Source organism: Cebidichthys violaceus, unplaced genomic scaffold (assembly GCF_023349555.1).
Source record: "Cebidichthys violaceus isolate CVI_PGR_0920_01 unplaced genomic scaffold, fCebVio1.0.p SCAF_12, whole genome shotgun sequence".
Lineage (NCBI taxonomy): Eukaryota > Metazoa > Chordata > Actinopteri > Perciformes > Stichaeidae > Cebidichthys > Cebidichthys violaceus.
Window position 1 is genome coordinate 8,205,106 of NW_027176285.1, and position 21,050 is coordinate 8,226,155.

The 21,050-nt window shown below is 40.4% G+C and overlaps 1 protein-coding gene across 4 annotated transcripts; it reads left to right on the forward strand.

Moving 5' to 3' along the window:
* Window positions 1-29: 29 nt before the first annotated feature.
* Window positions 30-20,930, forward strand: kdm2bb (lysine (K)-specific demethylase 2Bb). Of its 4 annotated transcripts, none has more exons than XM_068706134.1 (21): window positions 30-111; window positions 637-781; window positions 935-1,013; window positions 1,181-1,227; window positions 2,083-2,261; window positions 2,387-2,493; window positions 3,866-3,959; window positions 4,172-4,325; window positions 4,489-4,604; window positions 5,601-5,727; window positions 5,992-6,398; window positions 6,501-6,587; window positions 11,587-11,817; window positions 13,213-13,356; window positions 13,496-13,582; window positions 13,732-14,058; window positions 14,624-15,699; window positions 15,795-15,958; window positions 16,620-16,781; window positions 17,806-18,024; window positions 18,910-20,930. In XM_068706134.1, exons 1-21 carry the CDS (start codon window positions 67-69, stop codon window positions 19,089-19,091), a joined length of 4,179 nt encoding a protein of 1,392 aa, XP_068562235.1. In that variant the 5' UTR covers window positions 30-66; the 3' UTR covers window positions 19,092-20,930. The 4 variants fall into 4 exon arrangements, with proteins under 4 accessions (XP_068562235.1, XP_068562236.1, XP_068562237.1 ...); XM_068706135.1 differs by having other exon boundaries at window positions 14,627-15,699; XM_068706136.1 differs by lacking the exons at window positions 30-111; window positions 637-781; window positions 935-1,013; window positions 1,181-1,227 and having other exon boundaries at window positions 2,243-2,261; window positions 2,391-2,493.
* Window positions 20,931-21,050: the final 120 nt, after the last annotated feature.

Here is a 21,050-nt window from a genome sequence, read left to right on the forward strand (position 1 = left end):
TTAACTTCACTACGCACAAAGATGCATTTCCGAAAGCGAGTGGCTGGAAGACGTTGATACGAGACGATGGCTCAGGCCGTGGAAACGTGTGCTGAATCCGGACGCAGGCTGGTGTGTACCATCCGTTAACGTTAGCTTATGAAGCGATATTGGCAGCGAGCTAATTAACGGAGCTAAGCTAACGTTTGCAACGTTGGGATGTTTGTCAAGTCACTTAAGGTGCTTAAGTTTGAGGCCACGGGGGGAAACGATAGCTCTCGCATTTGTCATTATATAACTTCTTGTATATGTGTACTAGTTCAGCGGACATCAGTTTAACCAGATCAGTGAAACCCTGCAAAACACTTGACATGTATCGTTGTCTTTTCCCAAGACAAGTCTCGTTTCATATTTATTGTGCTTGACGTCACATGCAATAAATAACTATACAATGCTACTATGGTAATGCACTTAATTAAAAAAAACTGAATATGACCCTTTACTCCAGTTTTAAAGTTAGGAATACAATAAATGTCCTATTATCCATCATGACTGTTTATGGTGACAGAGGGGCTGTTATGACAGAAATAGTTAGCTTTCCTTGCGGTGTTTCTATTAACGCCAACGTGAAATAAATCATCTCGTTTTTAATGGCAGCGCTCCATCTGCCGAAGGATGTACGACGAAAACGAGGATTTGTCCGACGTTGAAGAAATTGCAAACATCCGAGGTTTCAGTGTGGAGGAAAAGCTCGTCAGTGACAGTTACAACGCCAAATTTGTCCACTTCATGGAGGGTAAAGGTAAATTAACACATAGAATATCATTTTTGATTCGCTATTGTATCTGTTTATTATATTTTGAAATACAATTGATTAGCAAGATGCATGTTTTCCACAGTATATCTTTGTTTTCATATACATGTCTTTGTCTATAACACACTCAATGTCTTCTAGACTTCTCGTATGAATATGTGCAAAGGGAGGCTCTCAGGACCCCACTCATTTTCAAAGAGAAAGATGGACTCGGGGTCAGGTGAGACAACATTTCTATGATTTTACCAGCTTACAGATAGTTCTTAAGAATAACCATTGACAGTGCTCATGATGTTCATTGAACCCACTTTAGATTTGTTGTATGTTTATGATTTTAACCATTTGGCACCACGTGAACTGAGTAACCTCAACCCCTATCTTTCATAGAATGCCTGATCCAGAATTTACAGTCAGTGAAATTAAAGGCTTAGTTGGTAAGTAGGATGCTACACACAGTCACACACACACACACACACACACACACACACACACACACACACACACACACACACACACACACATGTGCAAATATGTTCTATTTTCTGGATTTGCGATGATCTGAAGTGTCCTATGTCCCATGACCATATGTACTTCCAGAGAACAGTTTGTGGAAGGAAAATAGTTAAAGAAACGTGTTCAGACTAACCCAGTTCTGATGGATTACGTAGTGTGGTTGGCATAGCGAGCTGTAAAACTTGTGGTATCAGCAAAAATGCCCAGAATCGTGAACTCTTTTGCTTAGTGGAATAATGTTTATGCATTCAGAAAGCAGTTTTTTGGTAAAATATTGCACCTAGTGGAAGACGAGGTATGCACCAAAAATAATCGGGCAAAAAGTCATAGTCACAGTATGTTCAAATTACATAAACAATATATTTTATTATTTCAATGATATTGTTTTTTGTTGACTGTTTTCTCCTAGGCTAGTATTTAATTAGTGAACATGCATGTTTATCGATCTGTGTATTTGTATGCCTAAAAATATTTGATCAGAAAATTTTCAAAATTGCAAATTTCTTTCACAATAAAGTACAGCTGAATGAAGTCAAAACATGATTGGGGTGTAGTTGCTCCATCTAGTGGGGAAGATGGGGAAATACATGCAGTAGGAGGTTCTTGTTCATGGTGAAATCTGTGAAATGTCAACAATACACGTTTGCTCTGTATAAATGTCACAATAGCGTACTAGATTATTCTCTGACAAGTTTACAGACAAATGGTAAACATGTTAATGACAGTGGAAGTGGTCAAAGGTTAACGTCAACTTGTGCTGTGGTTGTCGCTTGCAGGGAGTCGTCGGTCTGTGGATGTTATGGACGTGAGCACTCAGAAAGGCTCTGAAATGAGCATGGCTCAGTTTGTCCGTTATTATGAGACACCAGAGGAAGAGCGGGACAAACTCTTCAATGTCATCAGCTTAGAGTTCAGCCACACTAAGCTGGAGAACCTCATCAAGCGGCCCACAGTGGTAATATAACATAATTAACTCTGGATGATGACATGAGGTCAAACATGTAGTACCATATTAAAAGAAAGTATGACTAACAACACTGTGATTGAGGGTTGAAAATGCAGTTTTGCTCACTCTCCCAGGTAGATCAAGTCGACTGGGTGGACAACATGTGGCCTCCTGATCTGAAACATAGCCAAACAGAAGCCACCAATGTAATCTCAGACATGAAGTACCCTAAAGTGCAAAGGTATGAATTTCGCAACAATCTCTCCCGATCTGTACGTCTGTTAAAGTCTGTGAGTAAAAGTAATGAAATGTGTACATATATAAAATACATGGGGGGGGGGGGTTGCTGCTCCCTTGTCAGTAAATACATATCCAATTTTTCTCCTCTCATACGAGTGCCTCATATATCGCTCTATCATTGTAGAGCGCTGCATACAGTCTATGTTATCCATCTCATGGAAGTGCTCTTGATTGTTGCTAGGCAGCAGAGTTCTCCACAGTGGAAGATGGTTTTATAACAGCTGCAGTCTGCCTGCACAGACACCTCTCAGCCAATCAGCTTGCAGCATTTCTACACAACTAAGAGTTTCTTGTAAGCCCAGTTGCTTGAATTTTCCTCCCGTCACTCAGAGTCCCTCAGCTGACTTATATTTATTTATATTTATTCATTTGGATTTTATATATATATATGCATTTTATTTATATATATATATATATGCTCATAGTTAGTTGAGTGAAAGGGATTTGGTTGTACATTATAGAATAAATTAGGAGCAGATTTTACAGATATCCAGATACAAATCTTTTCCATCATTATTTCAGTGACACTAGTGGTGGTTAGTTAGGCTGTTGTCATGCTGCTAAATGCTTGGTGTCGGTGCAGACTGACACGTTTGTGCTACTAACAATTAGTTGAAGATGCTTTTGGGCTCTGGGAAAACGTGACGGCCATTTTCTTCCCAATTTTCTTCCCAATTAATACATTATTAATTATTTGCTAATAAAAATAATAGTGAGCATTATCTCTCATGCAAGCAATGTAGGATTTTCCTAAAAAACTATGTATGGACTCATATAAAATGATTCCCTCTCAATCATCACGTATTATGTATCTTGACATTCACTGTTAACGTTTTGAACTGTAGCCTGAGGCTGACAGGCTTACTAGCTCACCATATGTTTCAAGTATTGATCACATCATCTTTCTGTGGGATGCATGACATAATACTGTACAGATTTATTTAAAATGTCCTTTTTTTTTTTTAATACACCTGTTGGTTAATTTTTTTCAGAAAAACAGCTGCTCACATCTGGCTAATTTACTGAATCATTTGTGTCTCGGAGTGCTAATCATTCCTCAATTATTTTCCAGAGGAGAGCTGTCCCATTGTGATCAATTCTCTATGCTGTAGTGCTCTTGTAAGTGATTTCTTGTGGTGTTTTAGCTGCTGTTTTCACCAAAACACAGCTGAGATCACCTCTGCCATGTAATTGGTCGAGCTCTGTTTTTCCTTTTTAGATATTTTTTATGAACGTCAGTCTGTACTTGTACATCCTCACAATCAACAATATGATTCTTTTGAATTTTGTTGTTGTCTCCTATTCTGCTGTAGGTATTGTTTGATGAGTGTGAAGGGCTGCTACACAGACTTCCACATCGATTTCGGTGGAACTTCTGTTTGGTATCACGTATTCAAGGGACAGAAAGTAAGTTAATTCTAGTCTCTTATCTGCTATTTTGTGCATCAAATCTTCATTTAACAGTTTAATTTCATTGAACGTTAATGGAAGAAATTAAGAAAATGTATGTCTGGTAATATAAAGTGTTTCTAACAGTTTCAGAGTTGATATTTCACCTAACCTGGCATCGACTGTACAGTATACGTTTTAAATAAAAACAAATCTCTACTGCTCCTCAGGTGTTTTGGCTTGTGCCACCAACCCCTCATAACCTTGCCCTTTATGAGGACTGGGTCCTGTCAGGCAAGCAGAGTGATCTCTTCCTGGGAGACAGAGCTGATGGGTGCCAGAGAGTGGAGCTTGAGCAAGGATACACGTTCTTCATCCCATCTGGTGTGTAGGCATCGTTGTTTTAAAGTAGCCAGCAGGAAAAGATTAGCTGCCTCTTCAATGAACAGTAATGCCGGGCTTTACCTGACTATTCTTCAACTATGTGAATTTGCATGAATCCTCCATATCTCTCTTGTGTATGTCTTGTACTTTTTTTGTAATTAAGGGTGGATTCATGCTGTCTACACTCCAGAGGACACCCTGGTATTTGGAGGCAATATTCTGCACAGCTTCAACATTCCTATGCAGCTTACCATCCATGAGATAGAGAATAGGACTAAGGTACGAGCCTCACGGGATTCTCCATTGTGTGGCTGAACTGTTGCCTGCACTGCAATACGTTAAGATAAATGATAAATCAATCTCTCGGAGAACCAGGACAAGGCAAAGAGTTCACCTGCAAGAGACAGGAGAATGACAGAAGGGATGGATGAGGAATTGATTTGCCTGAGATTGAAAGAGAAATAAGGGATAAGTGTCAAAGGGCAAAATATTTGGGAGTGACAAAATGACAACAAATATCAATGTTTAAGTCAGGAAGATGTGTCGGATCCCAAAAGCAATACTCATCTGTGTGTTGTAAGATATTGGTAGCTCGATAAGAAAAGGGGGCATGGAGGGACGTGAATTATACATCAAAGAAAGGTGCTTTTTTTTTTCTTCAGCGTGAATATCTATAATAGTTGTTTGGAAAGTTGTAATATCACCCTCATACTTACAAAGGCAATATCACTTCATGTGTAGATTCTGAATTTTATTTGTTTTTCTCGGAAAGAAAATAATTTTCCTTTGACATAATCAGCGTGGTGTACTTTGTGCTACACCAAAATCCATATTCTGAAACTCTTATGTCATATTTAACAAAAGAATCATGAAATATGACCTCTTTCTTTCTAATAGGTTTTAAAGCTGTATTATTGCAAAAGAATAATCGTATTACATAGAACTTAAGACAGCCTGTGGGATTGCAGTTTGTCCCTGAAGACGTGTGCATGTTTCCTTGTGTGCATGAGAGGACAGTGTCTGAAGTGATATATTGTGATTGAGTAATAATCTCTTTACACTGCTGTCACTGTCACTGCTCCGTGTTCTGTCTGAAGTCTCTGTCATGTAAAGACACAGACAGAACTCTGGTTAAGCGAACACATTGGCAAGATTGCACGACATTTAAGAAATCAGGTTACTACAAAAAGCCAACAATAACTAGATAACCTGAGTGCATGTTAATATTAAGTGTTTTTCAGGGTCACACTGATAGGTTTTTTCCCCTGTCTTCAGGTTAATTCCAAGTTCCGTTTCCCCTTCTACTATGAGATATGCTGGTATGTCCTGGAGAGATACCTGCACTGCCTCACCAAACGCTCCTACTTTTCTCAGGAGATCCGCAAGGAGCCTGTGCTAATGGGTGAGTGAAATTAAGTAATGCAGCTGTTCATCACTGTTGGACATACTCAAGAGGGTGCATTGTGGGTTACCTGCAGTGTTTGCAATCAGACCTGTCAGGCAATCAGTTTCAGTACAATGGTGGGTCATAGGAGTCATTCTTTGCTATTTCCAGATATATTATTTCCGCAGCTGATGGCATTCTCCCAACAAGAGGAAAAATACAATGTGGAAATATAATAAGTCATTTTGCTACATCTATTTTTCTCTCATTTCGTCCCTTCAGACTTTGAGACAAAGGCAAACACAGAGAGCCCCAACTCCGACTCAAGGAGCCAGGACATGAACGAGGACTCATGTGAGACTCAAGTCAGGGATGGCCAGAGTGAAAAACCAGAGAAAGCTTCCCAGGATGGCCCCTGCTCTCCTGACAACCGGAGGGGCCAGCACCTCAAAGCTGTTTTATCTGTTGACTCGGAGGACAGCTGTAATCCCGGCTCCACATCTCTGGAGTTCCCTCAAACCCCCTCTGACTCTCCAGCCTCGGAGTCTCCGAATAAATGGACGCATTTGACCGAGTTTGAACTGAGCGGACTCAGGACGCTGGTTGAGAAGCTGGAGTTGCTCCCTGAAAATAAGAAATGTGTTCCAGAGGGAATAGAGAACCCACAAGCCCTGCTGGAAGACATGAAGGTAAGAAACCAAAAAGATGACACAGTACACAGTAATGCTCACAATATATGCCATTCAATAGACATGGCTTATACTTTTTGTCTGTTCTCTGTGGCTCTCTAGATTGTCTTAAAGGAACACGCTGATGACGACCCCAAATTAGCTCTCACTGGAGTTCCTGTGGTTTACTGGCCAAAGAAAACTATAAAGGTAAGAATACTTCAGTGGCACTCCGAGGCTTTATTATTGCTTTTGGACTAAATATTGTTCAATAGAAATAGGAAAAAAAACTGAGCCCAGGTGATGGACAGAGCCTGGTTTGATCACCTGTCACTTGACTCGTGGTGCATAACATTTCTGAACTTTTCACCTGAAAGGCTAATTTTGTGAAAATTGAATTGCACTGTCTACAACATCTTTACCTTTTATAGATGGATATTGAGAAGATGCCAGGAGTACAAAAGGAGTTAAAATGAGTGAGTGGTGATGATATAGCCACAGTCCACTGATGACTGACTGATGGTTAGTGACCAGTAACCAGCAACAGTGTGAAACAATAATTTAATGTCATACAATTAATAATCAACTGACAACATGATCTTGCTTTTGATACGTTTGACTTACTTTCAAAGAAGGGTCTGGTTTTTAATATCAACACTATAAGAACACTCTTTGCTTTCCTCCATTCACACATACCTCTACATACTGTATTTTGCTGTCATTAACATACTTTAGTATTGGCTATGACTATTTTAATTAAACTGTTGACCATTATTTTCTCACATTTCATTTGACTCATTTTTCAGACCAGATACACAACTCACTGTTTCACTGCTTACATGTTTGTTGTTACACTTCAGGCTTACTCAGGAATTAAAAAAGGAAATTTTCAGTCATATTTTTCAGTCTCTGCTGATGCTTACTTACTTAAGTACCACTTATGCATTTGCCTTTTGATCATCAGTGTGCTGTTCAAAAAACCCTCAAGTATTGTAAGACTTGACTAGCTGTGAACACTTGCAGGTCTGAAGTGTGTTCAATGTCTGTTTGATTTATCTTGAGGTGAGCAGGAGGCCATAAGAGGGTCAACATCAAGGCTTTTACATTTATTGGCTAAATCTAAGAAGAAAAATAATGACCCCGTATCCCATATACCTATTATGAAAAGGTCAAAATGACTAGTATTGAAATGACACACAGATGTACAGTGTTTATTTTTAACGCTTCGTGACACCATAAAAATGTGGAGACATAAATATTTAATGGTGGTGAAAAATACAGTAGGTGCTAAGGAATGTCAGCCAAAATTGACTAAAATGTGAATTTTAATTAGTAAAGTATGTTTGCATGTTCCACATTGACAACTCTATTTAAGCTAACTCTTTTACATTTTATATATTCTAAACACACTTTTAAACTTTCTGTGAATAATTCATTGTCCAAACAGATGCATGAAGTGTGTAACAGGCGGAGAGGCCTCAACAGGAGGTGGGTGGATGGGACGTGTTGTATCTGAATGTATGGAGGCGAATTCTATTGGTTTTATGGACCCTCTGGATCACCCCCACCCGTCCCGCCAGAGGCCAGCTGCTGGTGGTGGGGCCTCTTTGTGTTTGCCTTTTGTAATGAGATGCCATCTGGCTCTATTGGCTGTGTGGAGCCTTCTCTCTTCTCCCTGTGATACCCATCATGAATATGACAACACCTTCTCTGCATTTTGTTTCCTCATTGGATGGAGGCCGACACCCCCAGTGCATATTCTGATGCACAGCAGCCTCCCATTGGCCCGGCACTCCTGAACACCCCTCCTGTTTTTTTCTGGGAGTGGACCCATATTAATGAGGCAGGCTCGTCTGTGTTTCCTACATCTGCTTGTGGTATTGTGGAGCTTTAGAGTAGGAGGGAGGGCTGTAGGCCAGACAGCAGTAGCAAGGAGTAGAAGGAGGAGGAGACTGCAGCCATGTCAGTTTGCTGTGAGTTGGACGATGCGTGAAAACCAGCCATGGCCATGTCGCTGAGCGCTGATGATGAGGACTACGATTCAGACTCTGAGCAGGTTAGCACACAAAACCTCTGCAGGCAGGCGTAGTGAGGCCACCAGAGGAATGCTTGTGCCAGACAGAGCAGTGTGCAGCATCACAGGGCAGCGAGGAAATGGAGCTTCCTGGAGAGGAATGCATTTATTCAGTTCAATTATTCTGTGCTTGGTCTTTGATTTATTTGCCCTTTGTTTTTCTGATAGGTGTGTGTGTGTGTGTGTGTGTGTGTGTGTGTGTGTGTGTGTGTGTGTGTATGCTTGTGTGTTTTTGTCAGGTGAAACCAGTAATAGGAGAAGGCTGTGTTTATTTAGCTCAGAGCCTCAGGGCTGCTATTGGTTGTCTCAAAGCAGAGGAATGGAAATTCATGTTGATGCAGAGGATTAATCTTTCATGGTTTGGTTGTAAAAGCACCAGATACAAATATTCGAATATATGTGAAACCAAAAAAGGTTACGTGTTCATTAGAAAGCAGTTATGTTGAAAGGAATATTCAAGACTGTTTAAATGGCTGAGAGATCTAAGATGAGACTTGCTTACACAGCAAGAAATGTGGAAAGTTAATTTGAATATCTCTTTTGCTTAACTCTGAACCACACCCCCCCTCACATTCATTCTTTGGCCGCATTTGGATTTGAAAAACATTGACTGCAGATCTCCATTTGGCTCTTTTGACAAATAGTATCAAACATTTTCTGTTGTGGTTGTTCCAGTCATGTAAATGTAATATTTGTTGAAGAACAGGCAAGTTTAGATTTTGGGTAGTGTAGCCCAAAAGCATCCAGCACCAGTCTGAACAACTTTACACTTAATTTAATACCAGCTATATCTCCTAAGCGTGCACTGCATACTCTGTACAGTGGTTTTACTGATCGACACAGTTGCTGCTGTTCAGTCAACCATCCTCAGCTTCTGTGTAACTATACACTCCAGAGGTTTCACTCAGGTTGGTGTGTAACACTTGTTCCACTTTCCTTTTGTCACATGTAAAATCTGGGCTAAACACAACATACCATGTGCTGGAGAAGTCACATGTTTTTGTCTTTGTTTTTCAAATACAGCATCAACTTTACAACATTTGCCTTCTCTAGAGCCTTACAAGAAAGTAATCCCTCCAAGAACTTGTGTGCACTTTTTTTTTTTTTTGCAGATTAATCTTTTCCACATATATTCCTAGTGGTATAGAAAAGAGGCAATACTAATTTAAGAAACGTCATGAACATGGGACAGTGTTCATGGCTTTAAAAATCACAGTGTTGTGTGTATCTCATCTGATCTGATTTTGAATTTCTTCGGCTTCTGATAAAACAATATGTCCTGTTGTTTCTGCAATCTGTGTGCTCAGTATGCACTGTCTTCAATGTGTGTTTAAGGTGATGCTAAGTACATCCACAGTAATTGATTTCCACTGCTCTCCACAGAAGCTTCAGAGGCTCCAAGTCAGTGTCAATGAACATTAAAGTCTGCTTCTCATCATGTTTCCCAGCTGAATGGGCTTTGAAGAGCCATTGAATTACTACTTGGTTACTTGCGCTGTCCTTGCATTGAGGAAACGTGTGTGTATACTACAGCTACTACTGCTAAACAAAAAACACTTTAACCTGAGACAGAAAGTCGTTACTAACAGTGATAGGCAGTTTATTTCTTTGCTCATTTTTATTCAGAGCATCAGAGGGATATCTGCTTTAGAGATCACTCACGTAGTGGACAGGGAGATTTAGTGGACAGTATGGACAGCTTTCTGAAGTATCTTTTTATTTGCTTCTTACACCTGCAGTTACAGCTTAGGTTTCAGGTATGTACATGTGTGTACATGCTATTCAATGTGATCTGTCATCAGCAGATTGGTCATAAGGCAACACACACACACACACACACACACACACACACACACACACACACACACACACACACACACACATTTCACTCTAATCCTGTCTGGTAAATACATATCTATCTATTTCATGGCTATTGTTAGAATATGCCTAAGATTGAGCTGTCTTTCTTTTTTTGTTAGCGAGTCTCATTACAGTTCTTATTGGTTACAAGTCAGTGTGTCATAGACTGTTCTGTTAGGGAATGGGATGTGGCTGTTGCTATGCTGACTCCAGGAGAATCTGCACTGCCGATGTAACTAAAGAAATCTGATCTTCATTTCCAAGAGCTGCAGTCTTTTGCACTCCTCCTTGTTTATTTCATCTCACACATTGCTACATATTTTCTCACACGGCACAGTTGGCAGTATACAGTACATGTGGTTCTCATGGTCAGAATATGTTGTTGTGGTTGGGCTCTGAGCCCGAGAAGGAGCAGAATATATAATACTAGAACAATAATGATGGAGATCAAAAGCATTACCCAGTTCTATCAAATAGAGCATGATTAATGTGTACTGTTGTAAATCAGTCGGTGCCCTCCTAACACAGAGTAATGACTCCATGTGTGATATGTAGCTGTAAGTGCAGCTTTTCTTTGAAGTAGAAACATGCAAGCAAGTGAAGTGCTAAATTTGGAAGATGCCCCCAGGGACATTCTTAATTTGTTTGTTTTTCTCCTGGATCCTGTGCTTTAACAGCCATGAAGGAAGAAAAAAAAAAACATCATCAAATTTGTGTTTGTTGATATGTGTGTGTCTCTGTTAGGATCTATTGACCCAGAGTTACAAAGCGCATAGAAAGGATAAGGCATTAATGCCTACATAACGCTGACCCCTGCTGAATTTAATAGAATATGTACATGATTGTAAGTGCTTATTATTGAGCCAAAGCACCATTATTAATTGAAATGCAATGCAATTTAGGTCATTCGATCGAGGAGCTCCTCAGAGCTTAATGCCCCTTTTAGTTGTAGCTGACATTTTGGTTACCATTTAGTACCTAGTGAGATAATGATTCTAAAGCATCTGCAGTCTTCTTTGTGAAAGATAATAATGACGCTTGCTGCCTATGACACATTACATACTACACATTAGCTTCACAGGATTGTGTAAATGTACTCATATTTTCTATATTCGACTACTTAACTATATTTACGTAGCATTTGTTATATATCTTTTAGAAAAAGTCTTTATATCAACAAACTAATTCATCTGACCTTTTAGATACCTTGTTTGTGAAATATTTCTTGCCTTATAATTTTAGGTACATGACATTGTATCCTCTTTATCCTTTTAGCCCCGGCCTCCCAACCGGCCGAAACCCAAGATGGCAGCTTCTCCTGCATCAGCAGTCAAGCTGTCAGCTGGTCGGGGAACATCTGGTGCCAGGAGGAGAAGGACGCGCTGTCGGAAGTGTGAAGCATGCCTGCGGACGGAGTGTGGAGAGTGCCACTTTTGTAAAGACATGAAGAAGTTTGGTGGGCCGGGCCGCATGAAACAGTCCTGCATCATGAGGCAGTGCATTGCAGTAAGTTCACTGTTCATAATGTTCTCAGCTAAAGCTAAAGCCAGCAGGTTTAGCTTAGCTTAGCATAAAGACTGAAAACAAGGGGGAACACTTAGCCTGGCTCTCTCAAAAGGTTACAAAAATCTGCCTACCAGCACCTCTAAAGCTTGCTGATTAACATGTCATATCTGTTTAATCTACACAAAACCAAAAATGATTTCCTGGTGATATCCTGGAATTTTTTGCACTTTTTTTTTACCTTTAGAAGGAGCCAGGATAGCTGTTTCCTCCTGCTTCCAGTATTTATGCTAAGCTAAGCTAACTGCTATCTGACTCTAACTGCATATTCAGCGTGCAGACATGAGAGTGGAATCAATTTTCTAAACTAATATCTTCAAATCTCAAACTGTTGTTTTCCTTTGATTTCCTCTCATTTTGAATACTTGGTTTTGGGTCCATGTGGCTGTGAGGTTGTTGCTAGGGTGCTCAAAATTGTTGCTAGGGCAGTACAGGGTGATTACTATGGGTGTTTCAGGTGGTTGCTATGGCAGCAACACATGTAATATAAATAAGTATTTGCAGCAGCAGAAGCAAACGGCAGCTGTAGCAGTAGTCACAGACGATGAGAGAGAGAGAGAGAGAGAGAGAGAGAGAGAGAGAGAGAGAGAGAGAGAGAGAGAGAGAGAGAGAGAGACACTGTGTTTACATGTTTCAGCACCATGGACAGAGACGAGCAGAGACGTATACAGACGATGAGAAAGATTCAGTGTGAATGAATGACCGCAAAAAACGAGAGTGAGAGAGACTTGGCATCCGTCCCAATGTCCCACACTTGCGGTCTTAAGCTCTTTAGCAACTGTGTCCCACTTTTAAGATATGCCAATATGCTTAACCCACTCCTGATGTACACTCAATCCTGCTTCAGAGCAGTACTCAGAGCTAAGAGCATGCTTTAGTTCATCACGGTCTGGTGTGAAACATTTGCCCATCTGTTAGGGGTGATGCAAATAGCCTGTTTGCTAATTCAGTAAACAATGTGCAAGTTAAGTTCATGACATATTGAATTCATTGAATATAGTCAAATGCAAATAAAACGAAACGTGGCGGCAGACTATGAAATACTAGACTTTCAGAAAGAAAGAGCAACAGTGATGAAAGAAATTAACCATCAACAAGAAAACACATCTTACTCAATATACTGTTTAATCCACAGTCAACATGTACACAAAACATCGCAGATAGCTAACTCACTTGAGTGCAGCATGTAATTAAACCTTAAATTAATGGAAACATTGGGTGTGACAGTGAGAGTTAAATAGTCCGTCAAGCACAATTGTGGCCGAGAGCAATTGTTCCTAAAGAGGATATTAGTTTGATACGGCAGCCTTATCTTCAAGCCTCTGTTTTTGTCTGCAGCCGGTCCTGCCGCACACAGCGGTGTGTCTCGTCTGTGGAGAGGCAGGGAAAGAGGACACAGTGGAGGATGAGGAGGAGAAGTTTAACCTTATGCTCATGGAGTGCTCCATCTGCAATGAGATTGTTCATCCTAACTGTCTTAAGGTAAATTAGTCAACATCAGTACGTGTTGAATGTTGTCAGACGAAGTGACGAATCAGGTGGAGTTGGTGCTGATATGGATGTCAATGCTGAGGTAAATGCAGCCAAACGCAAACGTAACGCAAAACTTCCTCTTGTTTAGGTGAAAGATTCCAACGGAGTAGTCAACGATGAACTGCCGAACTGCTGGGAGTGCCCAAAGTGCAATCATGCTGGGAAAACAGGAAAAGTAAGTATCTGTATGGACTTCAAACTGTATCTTAATCATGAAATCATTCAGTGAAAAGTTAAGTCTGTCTCAGAAACTTCTGTCTCAGAAACTCGGAACCAGAGGAATAAAGTTGTGCTCTCTGTTTTTCTAACCTTTTGGCCTCAAAGCAAAAAAGGGGGCCAGGTTTTAAGTACGCATCAAACCTTCCTGGTTCTCTACTGAAAGAACCACGGTTAAACCGGGATTCGAAAGAGGAGCCTGACCCACCGATGTTGGCCACAGCAACTGTTACTGCTTTGACTACCACATCTGCTGTGAAGAGAAAAGCGGAGCGGGAGGAAATCCCTAAGAGGAAAGAGGAAGAGCCTCCAAAGAAACGTCCTCCCTTGCTGTCTCTGGATGGTACGCTCCGACCAAGGCTAGAGGACAACCCACTACGGAAGAAGAGGAAGCTTTTTGACACCCATGATGAACCTGTAATTGTGAAAAAGAAGGTAGAGTGGAGTCATAGATGGCATTGATAATCTCATATGTATCTCACATATACATATATGTTTCTTAGCACTTTAAAGGCTGGAACTTGGAAACAGCAGTTGATAAAATAATTTCACTGCAAGGTCCATTCAACTGTTCATTCCTCTTGTGGCTTTAAAATGTACTTAAATTGCTCAGAAAAAATGCAAATGTGAGAGTTTTCAATTCCTTGGCAGCTGGATCAACTCGATGTACTCACAAAGTACAGTTTATTGTGAATATTACAACGGGGGGAGATAAAGAAGACCCGAGAACAGAATGATTAAACAACTATATTATAACATGCAGTATGTAGACAGGGCCACAGAACATTTCTTAAGACCAGTTGTTCATTCTTGGTGGGTGCATTTGTAATTAAAATAAAAAATGAAATTGAATTATTATGTCAGCCTTTTATAAATCAAATCCCCTAGGACATTTTAACATACATTGAGCTCAAATATGCAAAAACTGTCCTTAAATTCACACAGATAAACTGACAACTACTTTAAAAAAAGCAATGATGTGTCTTCTATTCTTTCTTAGAAGAAGCTTTCAAAACCAGATGATCCTTTGACTCCGAAGCTGTTGCGGCAAATCAAGACAGAAAATGATCACGGCGATGAAGAAGACGACCAGGAGGATCATGAAGAAGATGGATTTCCTTTGGACAGGATTCATTTAAAGGGGAAAAGTGAATATGATGACGAGGACCAAGCAGAAGACGAGGAGGGAGAGGAAGAGGAGACAGTGAAAAAAGAGAGAGACAGCAGTACGGAAGACAAAGCCAAGGTCCTGTTAAGTCCACTGCTAAGAACATCTGCAGGCAGAGAGAGTGAACAATCCTCCAACTCTCCCAGAGCTGGACCAAGCAGCGAATCAGGAGAAGCACAGGAGAGGAACTCCGCTCAGCTAAAGGCTCGCCATCAGCGGCGACGCCTCCCCAACAAAGAGCTGAGCAAAGAGTTCAACCAGGAGATTCCCAAGAAAGAAGACTGTCTCTCCAACCAAAACCACGGGTCAGTGAAGACGGAGGACGGTTCAGCCAATCACAATCGACGACCGCTGAAGAACGAGGACTCTGTGACCAATCAGAACCGTAAACCACTAAAAACAGAGGACTCAACCGCTAATCAGAGCCGCAGGGCCCTTAAAACAGAGGAAGGTTTGGCCAATCACAACAGACGCCCGCTGAAAACAGAGGACAGCCTGGCCAATCAAAACCACAGGCCTGTAAAAACTGAGCCTGAGAACGAAGTAGAGGACCAAAAGCCTCGATGGCCTCTTAATAACGGCAGCAGCGACCTGGGCGACTGGCTGCGACACAGGGGCAGGGAGGTGAATGAGACGCCGCGTGGTTACTCGCCACTGGGCTGGAACAGAGGCATGCAGATCACACCCATATGCCCCCGTCCACTCCCCTGCCGGTCACCGCCAAAATGCATCCAAATGGAGCGTCATGTGATCCGGCCCCCTCCCATCAGTCCTCCGCCTGACAGACTCCAGCTGACCGACGGTGAAGCGCACGTGATGCGAAGGGAGATGTGGATGTCAGTGTTCGGCCACTTGACTCACAGAGATCTTTGTGTGTGCATGCGTGTCTGCAGGACCTGGAACAGATGGTGAGTACAACATGAACTGTGCAGTTGAAAAAAATGTCTTCCACACTTGGTTATACAACACCCGTCTGTAAGAACACCGCTGCGTGTCTCGCCAGGTGCTGCGACAAGAGGCTTTGGAAGCACGTCAATCTGAACCGCTGCAAGTCCATCACACCTCTCATGCTGAGCGGCATCATCCGGAGACAGCCGGTAGCTCTGGACCTCAGCTGGACCAACATCTCCAAAAAACAACTCAGCTGGCTCATCAACAGACTGCCAGGTAAATACATTCAGCCAGCAAATTGCCTGTGTGTTCGGTGTGTGTTAACTTTCACACATAGCAGATGGGTGACAAAAAACTAGTGATGCATTATAGATGAGAAGGATCTGATGGCCTTTTTGCCATGTAGTTAATCTCACTACATTATTGTATAAGTTTGGTTGAAAGGATGAACTGAGCCGAGGAGCTGAGGCTGAAGACTGCGAAACTTTTTGTACTAAGGACAGTAAAATAGCTGTTTCAAGTGTGATGAAAAAAGCTTTTGATTCGTTTTTGATAAGTCATAATTCTCATATGTCCCCATATGGATCATCTACTTGGATAATTGTGTCTCCAGAGGCTCCATGAATTCAGACGGTTCTTCTTTGTTGCTTCTAAATGTCTTTGCTGGATCACTCAGCTAATTAGATAAGAATACTCACTGCTTCTGTGTTGGTTTATTTTGTGACCGCAGATTAACTAAAACTCTGGAGACGTAAAACGAAATAGGGCACATTTCTTCAACAGACTGAATGAGAGTCTGCAGTATATTTGGCTTGCTGTGATGCTGCTTGCGGCCCCAAAGAACAGGTTTTATATCATTTACAGAAGATCAGTGAATTGTATCTTGGTGTAAAAGGTGTCTGACATGAGGCTCTGTATGCCCCTGCTGTTTCTGCAGGTCTGCGTGTGCTGCTGTTGTCCGGATGCTCCTGGGTGGCGGTCTCTGCTCTTTGCACCTCCAGCTGTCCTCTTCTGCGAACGCTGGATGTTCAGTGGGTTGAGGGACTGAAAGATGCCCAGATGAGGGACCTGCTGTCGCCTCCTACAGATAACAGGCCAGGTACCGATCTGCAATTCGCACGCACGCACGCACACACACACACACACACACACACACACACACACACACACACACACACACACTCGGTCTGAACAGTCTGAGGCTGAGTGAGCAACACTGTGGAGTAATAGGAAATTATTATTATTATTAGGAATAGGAAATGAATGTGAGGAGTGGATATTTTACGTGTAACGTATTTATACTAATATATAAAAAAATGGGTCGCAAATTTATAATTTAATTTAAAAAAAAGATAATTCATTTCTTAAAACGGTTGGGCAGCAGTTTTTAGCAAAAGTTACTCAATCAGGAGTAAATACTGCATTTGTTCGTGACTATTTTTATTTGCCGATTAATAGACCATTGGCCATCTAGTGATTACACCAGGAAGGTTTATAAGGGGTTGAAGTCGAGATTGATCATATTGTGCACCTATTTAACAATATATACAAAAAAATGTATTTCTTTGTATTTTTATATCTAAATCCAATCATGTTTTCTTCCTGTAAAACAAGATATGAAGTGTGCTTAAATTGGCTTGTACCAGTTTCAACCAATAATATCATGACAGCCATCAATCAATCAACCTGCAACCTTTAGTGACAAGGGAGGTTTGTGTGGAGCTACAGTCGATCAGTATCACACTGCATTCTAACATTCTAAGACACTTTTTAGGGGTCTAATCAATCAGTCTGAAGTTGAATTAAATCCCTCTTGTAACTGTACACCACTCAAATATTCCGTTTCACTTGGAAACACATAACGGTACAGAAGCTGAAAAATAAACTACAGTGCCCATGTTTATCCTTAAGAAGGAACATGTCACTCAGTGCAACGTTGTGACTCATTGATGTGTTTTTAATAGTTTTTGAACAATAACGGAGGTCACTGGCACAGAGGAATAAGCCGTATCTGGCTTTGGAAACAAACCATACGTACAACATAATGCTTGTTAGATGGAACTATCTACACAATAGCACCGTTACCATGATTTTGTCACAAACATCTGTCTTCTACTTTTTAGGTCAGTTGGACAACAGGAGTAAACTGCGTAATGTGGAGGACCTGCGCCTGGCAGGCTTGGACATCACAGACACGTCTCTGCGCCTCATCATACGTTACATGCCCTCGCTGTCCAAGCTGGACCTCAGCTACTGCAACCACGTCACTGACCAGTCCGTCAACATCCTGACTGCTGCAGGGACGACCACCAGAGACTCGCTCACTGACATCAACCTGTCAGGTAGGAGCCTGTCTTTGTTGGCTGTTAGTCTGCCTGCATTTGACTTGCTCCCCCGAATGGCTAAATCCTGAACTTAGAAGATGTGTTGAATTGTTGTGTCGATCCACTTCCAATGAATTTATACATCAGTTACATAGACGTTAAGAACGTTTTTGACTTTAGTTAATCGACTTTACTGGTGTTTTTTCATGTCCTTCCAGACATTGACTGTGGTTGAAAATCAACTTGGAGAGACCTGATCTTTGGACAGATGTGCAAATCAGCACAGCGAATATTTTGTCATATCGTTGTCAAATAGTTGCCAACAGAAAATTATTTGAAAAACCTACTGATACCAAAGGTTCTGTCTGGAAGGTAGTGTAAAAACATCTAAGCGCCTCCATTTTTAATATGGTAAAGTGCGCCCGTTTATTAGGCACACCCCAGTTAAACTAATGCAGTCAGATACAACAATCCTGCAATAAATCATGAGGATTTTAAGGTTCAGTTTTTGTAGAAACTGTTTTAGAGAGGTTGTAGTTTGTGGTGCTGCTTTTTGTTCAGAGGCATGAAATTATTCACAAACTGTGAAATACATTTTTATAGAATTTCATTCCATTTATTGAAGGTGCACGAAGGCTAAAAAGAACTACGTCTAATACTTGTTGTCTCTCTGGAATTAAATGTGAAAAGCATTGAATATAATGGAAACTGCTAAAAGGCAAAGGCATTTTGGCCTTCTGGCTCCTCATGTATCCTGAAACACTACCCGCCATAATGAGGATTTCATGTCCTAGAATAACGTAAAGGCTTGATTAATCCATGTGTGTCATAGTTTATGTCAGTACAGGTGATGCGGCCACGCATCGTTTGTTCTTTTTCTCCTAACCCCATTTCTCCCTGCAGTGTGTAACAGGGTCACAGACCAGTCGCTGACCTATTTCAAGCGCTGTGGAAGCATATGTCATATCGACCTGCGATACTGCAAACAGGTGAGCAAGGAAGGATGCGACCGGTTCATTGCAGAAATGTCCGTCAGCGTGCAGTTTGAACTGATAGAAGAGAAGCTGCTGCAAAAGATCAGTTAGGAACATGGAAGACTGTGTGACATTGTCAAGTGGTAAAACTACTGTCCACATGGAGGCAGCAGACGACTGTGTGCTTCGTTTACATCCGCGGACACGAGGACGCGTCTGTCGCTGTCAAGCTGACGTAAGAGGAAGCTGTGCTGCTAAGCCAGAATGTAAAAATGGAAATCTTGTCCTGTGAAGACAATATTGCAAAAATGTTTTTGTTGTTGTTTGCACCTGTTTATAAGTTATTTATTTCTTTATATATTGATTGTTTATGTATCGTATCATGACTATCTTTTAGTGTTAATAGATTATTTTGTTTTTGTTCCAATGCAAAGTTTATTGCATTAGAGTAATATTTTTGTATCAGAAAGTGTTTCATACATTTATGTGCAGTATTGATTGCACCACTGTACAGTATCATACCATTGGAATTGATAATCAATCGGCATTACTGTTAAGCTCTTAATTGTTGAGAGGCAAAGGTCTAATGATTTGTTGCCAAACTGTAGGATGGTAGCTTCTGTTTGTGTGTGTTTTTATATTTGATTATATGTTTCGGTGCCCTGTTTATGTTCGGACAAAGGTGCTGTATATTTTGTTTTCCATATAATGATACAATTTGCACTGATACAGTAAATATGAATACATGAATGTATTCACGCATACACTTTACAGTGTACAGTCTATAAAGCTTTTTTTTTTTTTTTCAACACTAAACTGTTCCGCTAAGTCTACTAACAGCTTCTAGTTAACTGGGTTATATTAAGACATAGCTGCATACAAACGTCTCTGCCAGTCTCCATCACTCTTTAGTATTATTGGTGCTTTGTGAAAGGACGCGTTTTAGCTCTGCATGCAGCAAAGACACATGTTTACACCACAGGCAATAGATTTAGTAACTGAAACAATATAATCATCTGTTTACTCCCATCAGCTGAACTCCACATGATAACAAAAAAAAAATAGTCTGTGCTGAATCCTGCAAAAAAAAAAGAAAGAAGCAACAATTAACAGAATGAGATATGACATTTGCAGAAATCTTTTAGAACAGGCAGTTTTTTGTCCCATTTAACAGAAGTGACACAAACAGGCCAGTAGGCTGAAAGAAATGAATACTGTATATTTCAAAATTCTCATGACCCCAGAAATGTGACTATAGTAAATGAGCAGTATAGTATTCTGTTTCCAAGTGCAAAGATGAATACATATTTTATTTAACATATATAAAGCCAGTATCAGTAAACCAATCAAGTAATCAAGTAGAGTTTTTACCAGAGTATGAAAAAAAACATCTTTCCTGAAAGATTTGTGCAAATGTAAAAGTGATTTTGTTTGTTCTTTTTTTCTTAGTCAGAGACTCCACTGAAATATATATTTGTTAACACTTGTTGTTTTCTTTAAAACCATTTCTTTTAAGTTTTATTTTTTTTAAGTTAAAGGTCTGAAGATAAAGTACTTGTCAACCTAGGGCATCAGTTTAGTAGCATTTTCATAAGTGTTGTTTCTTACACATTTATTCATCATCCCAAAGTTATATAAAAGTTGCTAATTTTGCTATTGGAACTTGTCTAACAAACGTCGGACTCAACAGTTAAATTATTTGATAGGTTTACATTTTTCTTGAAAACTAAACTTTTTTAAAGATAAAGTCTTTTTGACTAGCACTTGATACAGTTCAGTGGATGGGTTTACATTTACATTTTATTTGTTTGTTTTTTATTAAAGCAACATGTCTTCATGAAATATTTTAGTACATTACTGTAAATGTTCAGTCTGTACATTATGTACATGTAAAGCCTCTAGGAAAAGTTAAGTCAACCTTTGAGATATTAAATTCATTTTAAATACTGAGCTGTGTGAGTTATTATATATTGCTGTTAACAGATTAGTATTATTTTTTATAAGTGAACATTAACCGTATTCCAACCACTACGTTGGCTGTAGGAGAACAAAATCAAGCCGACTACAAAA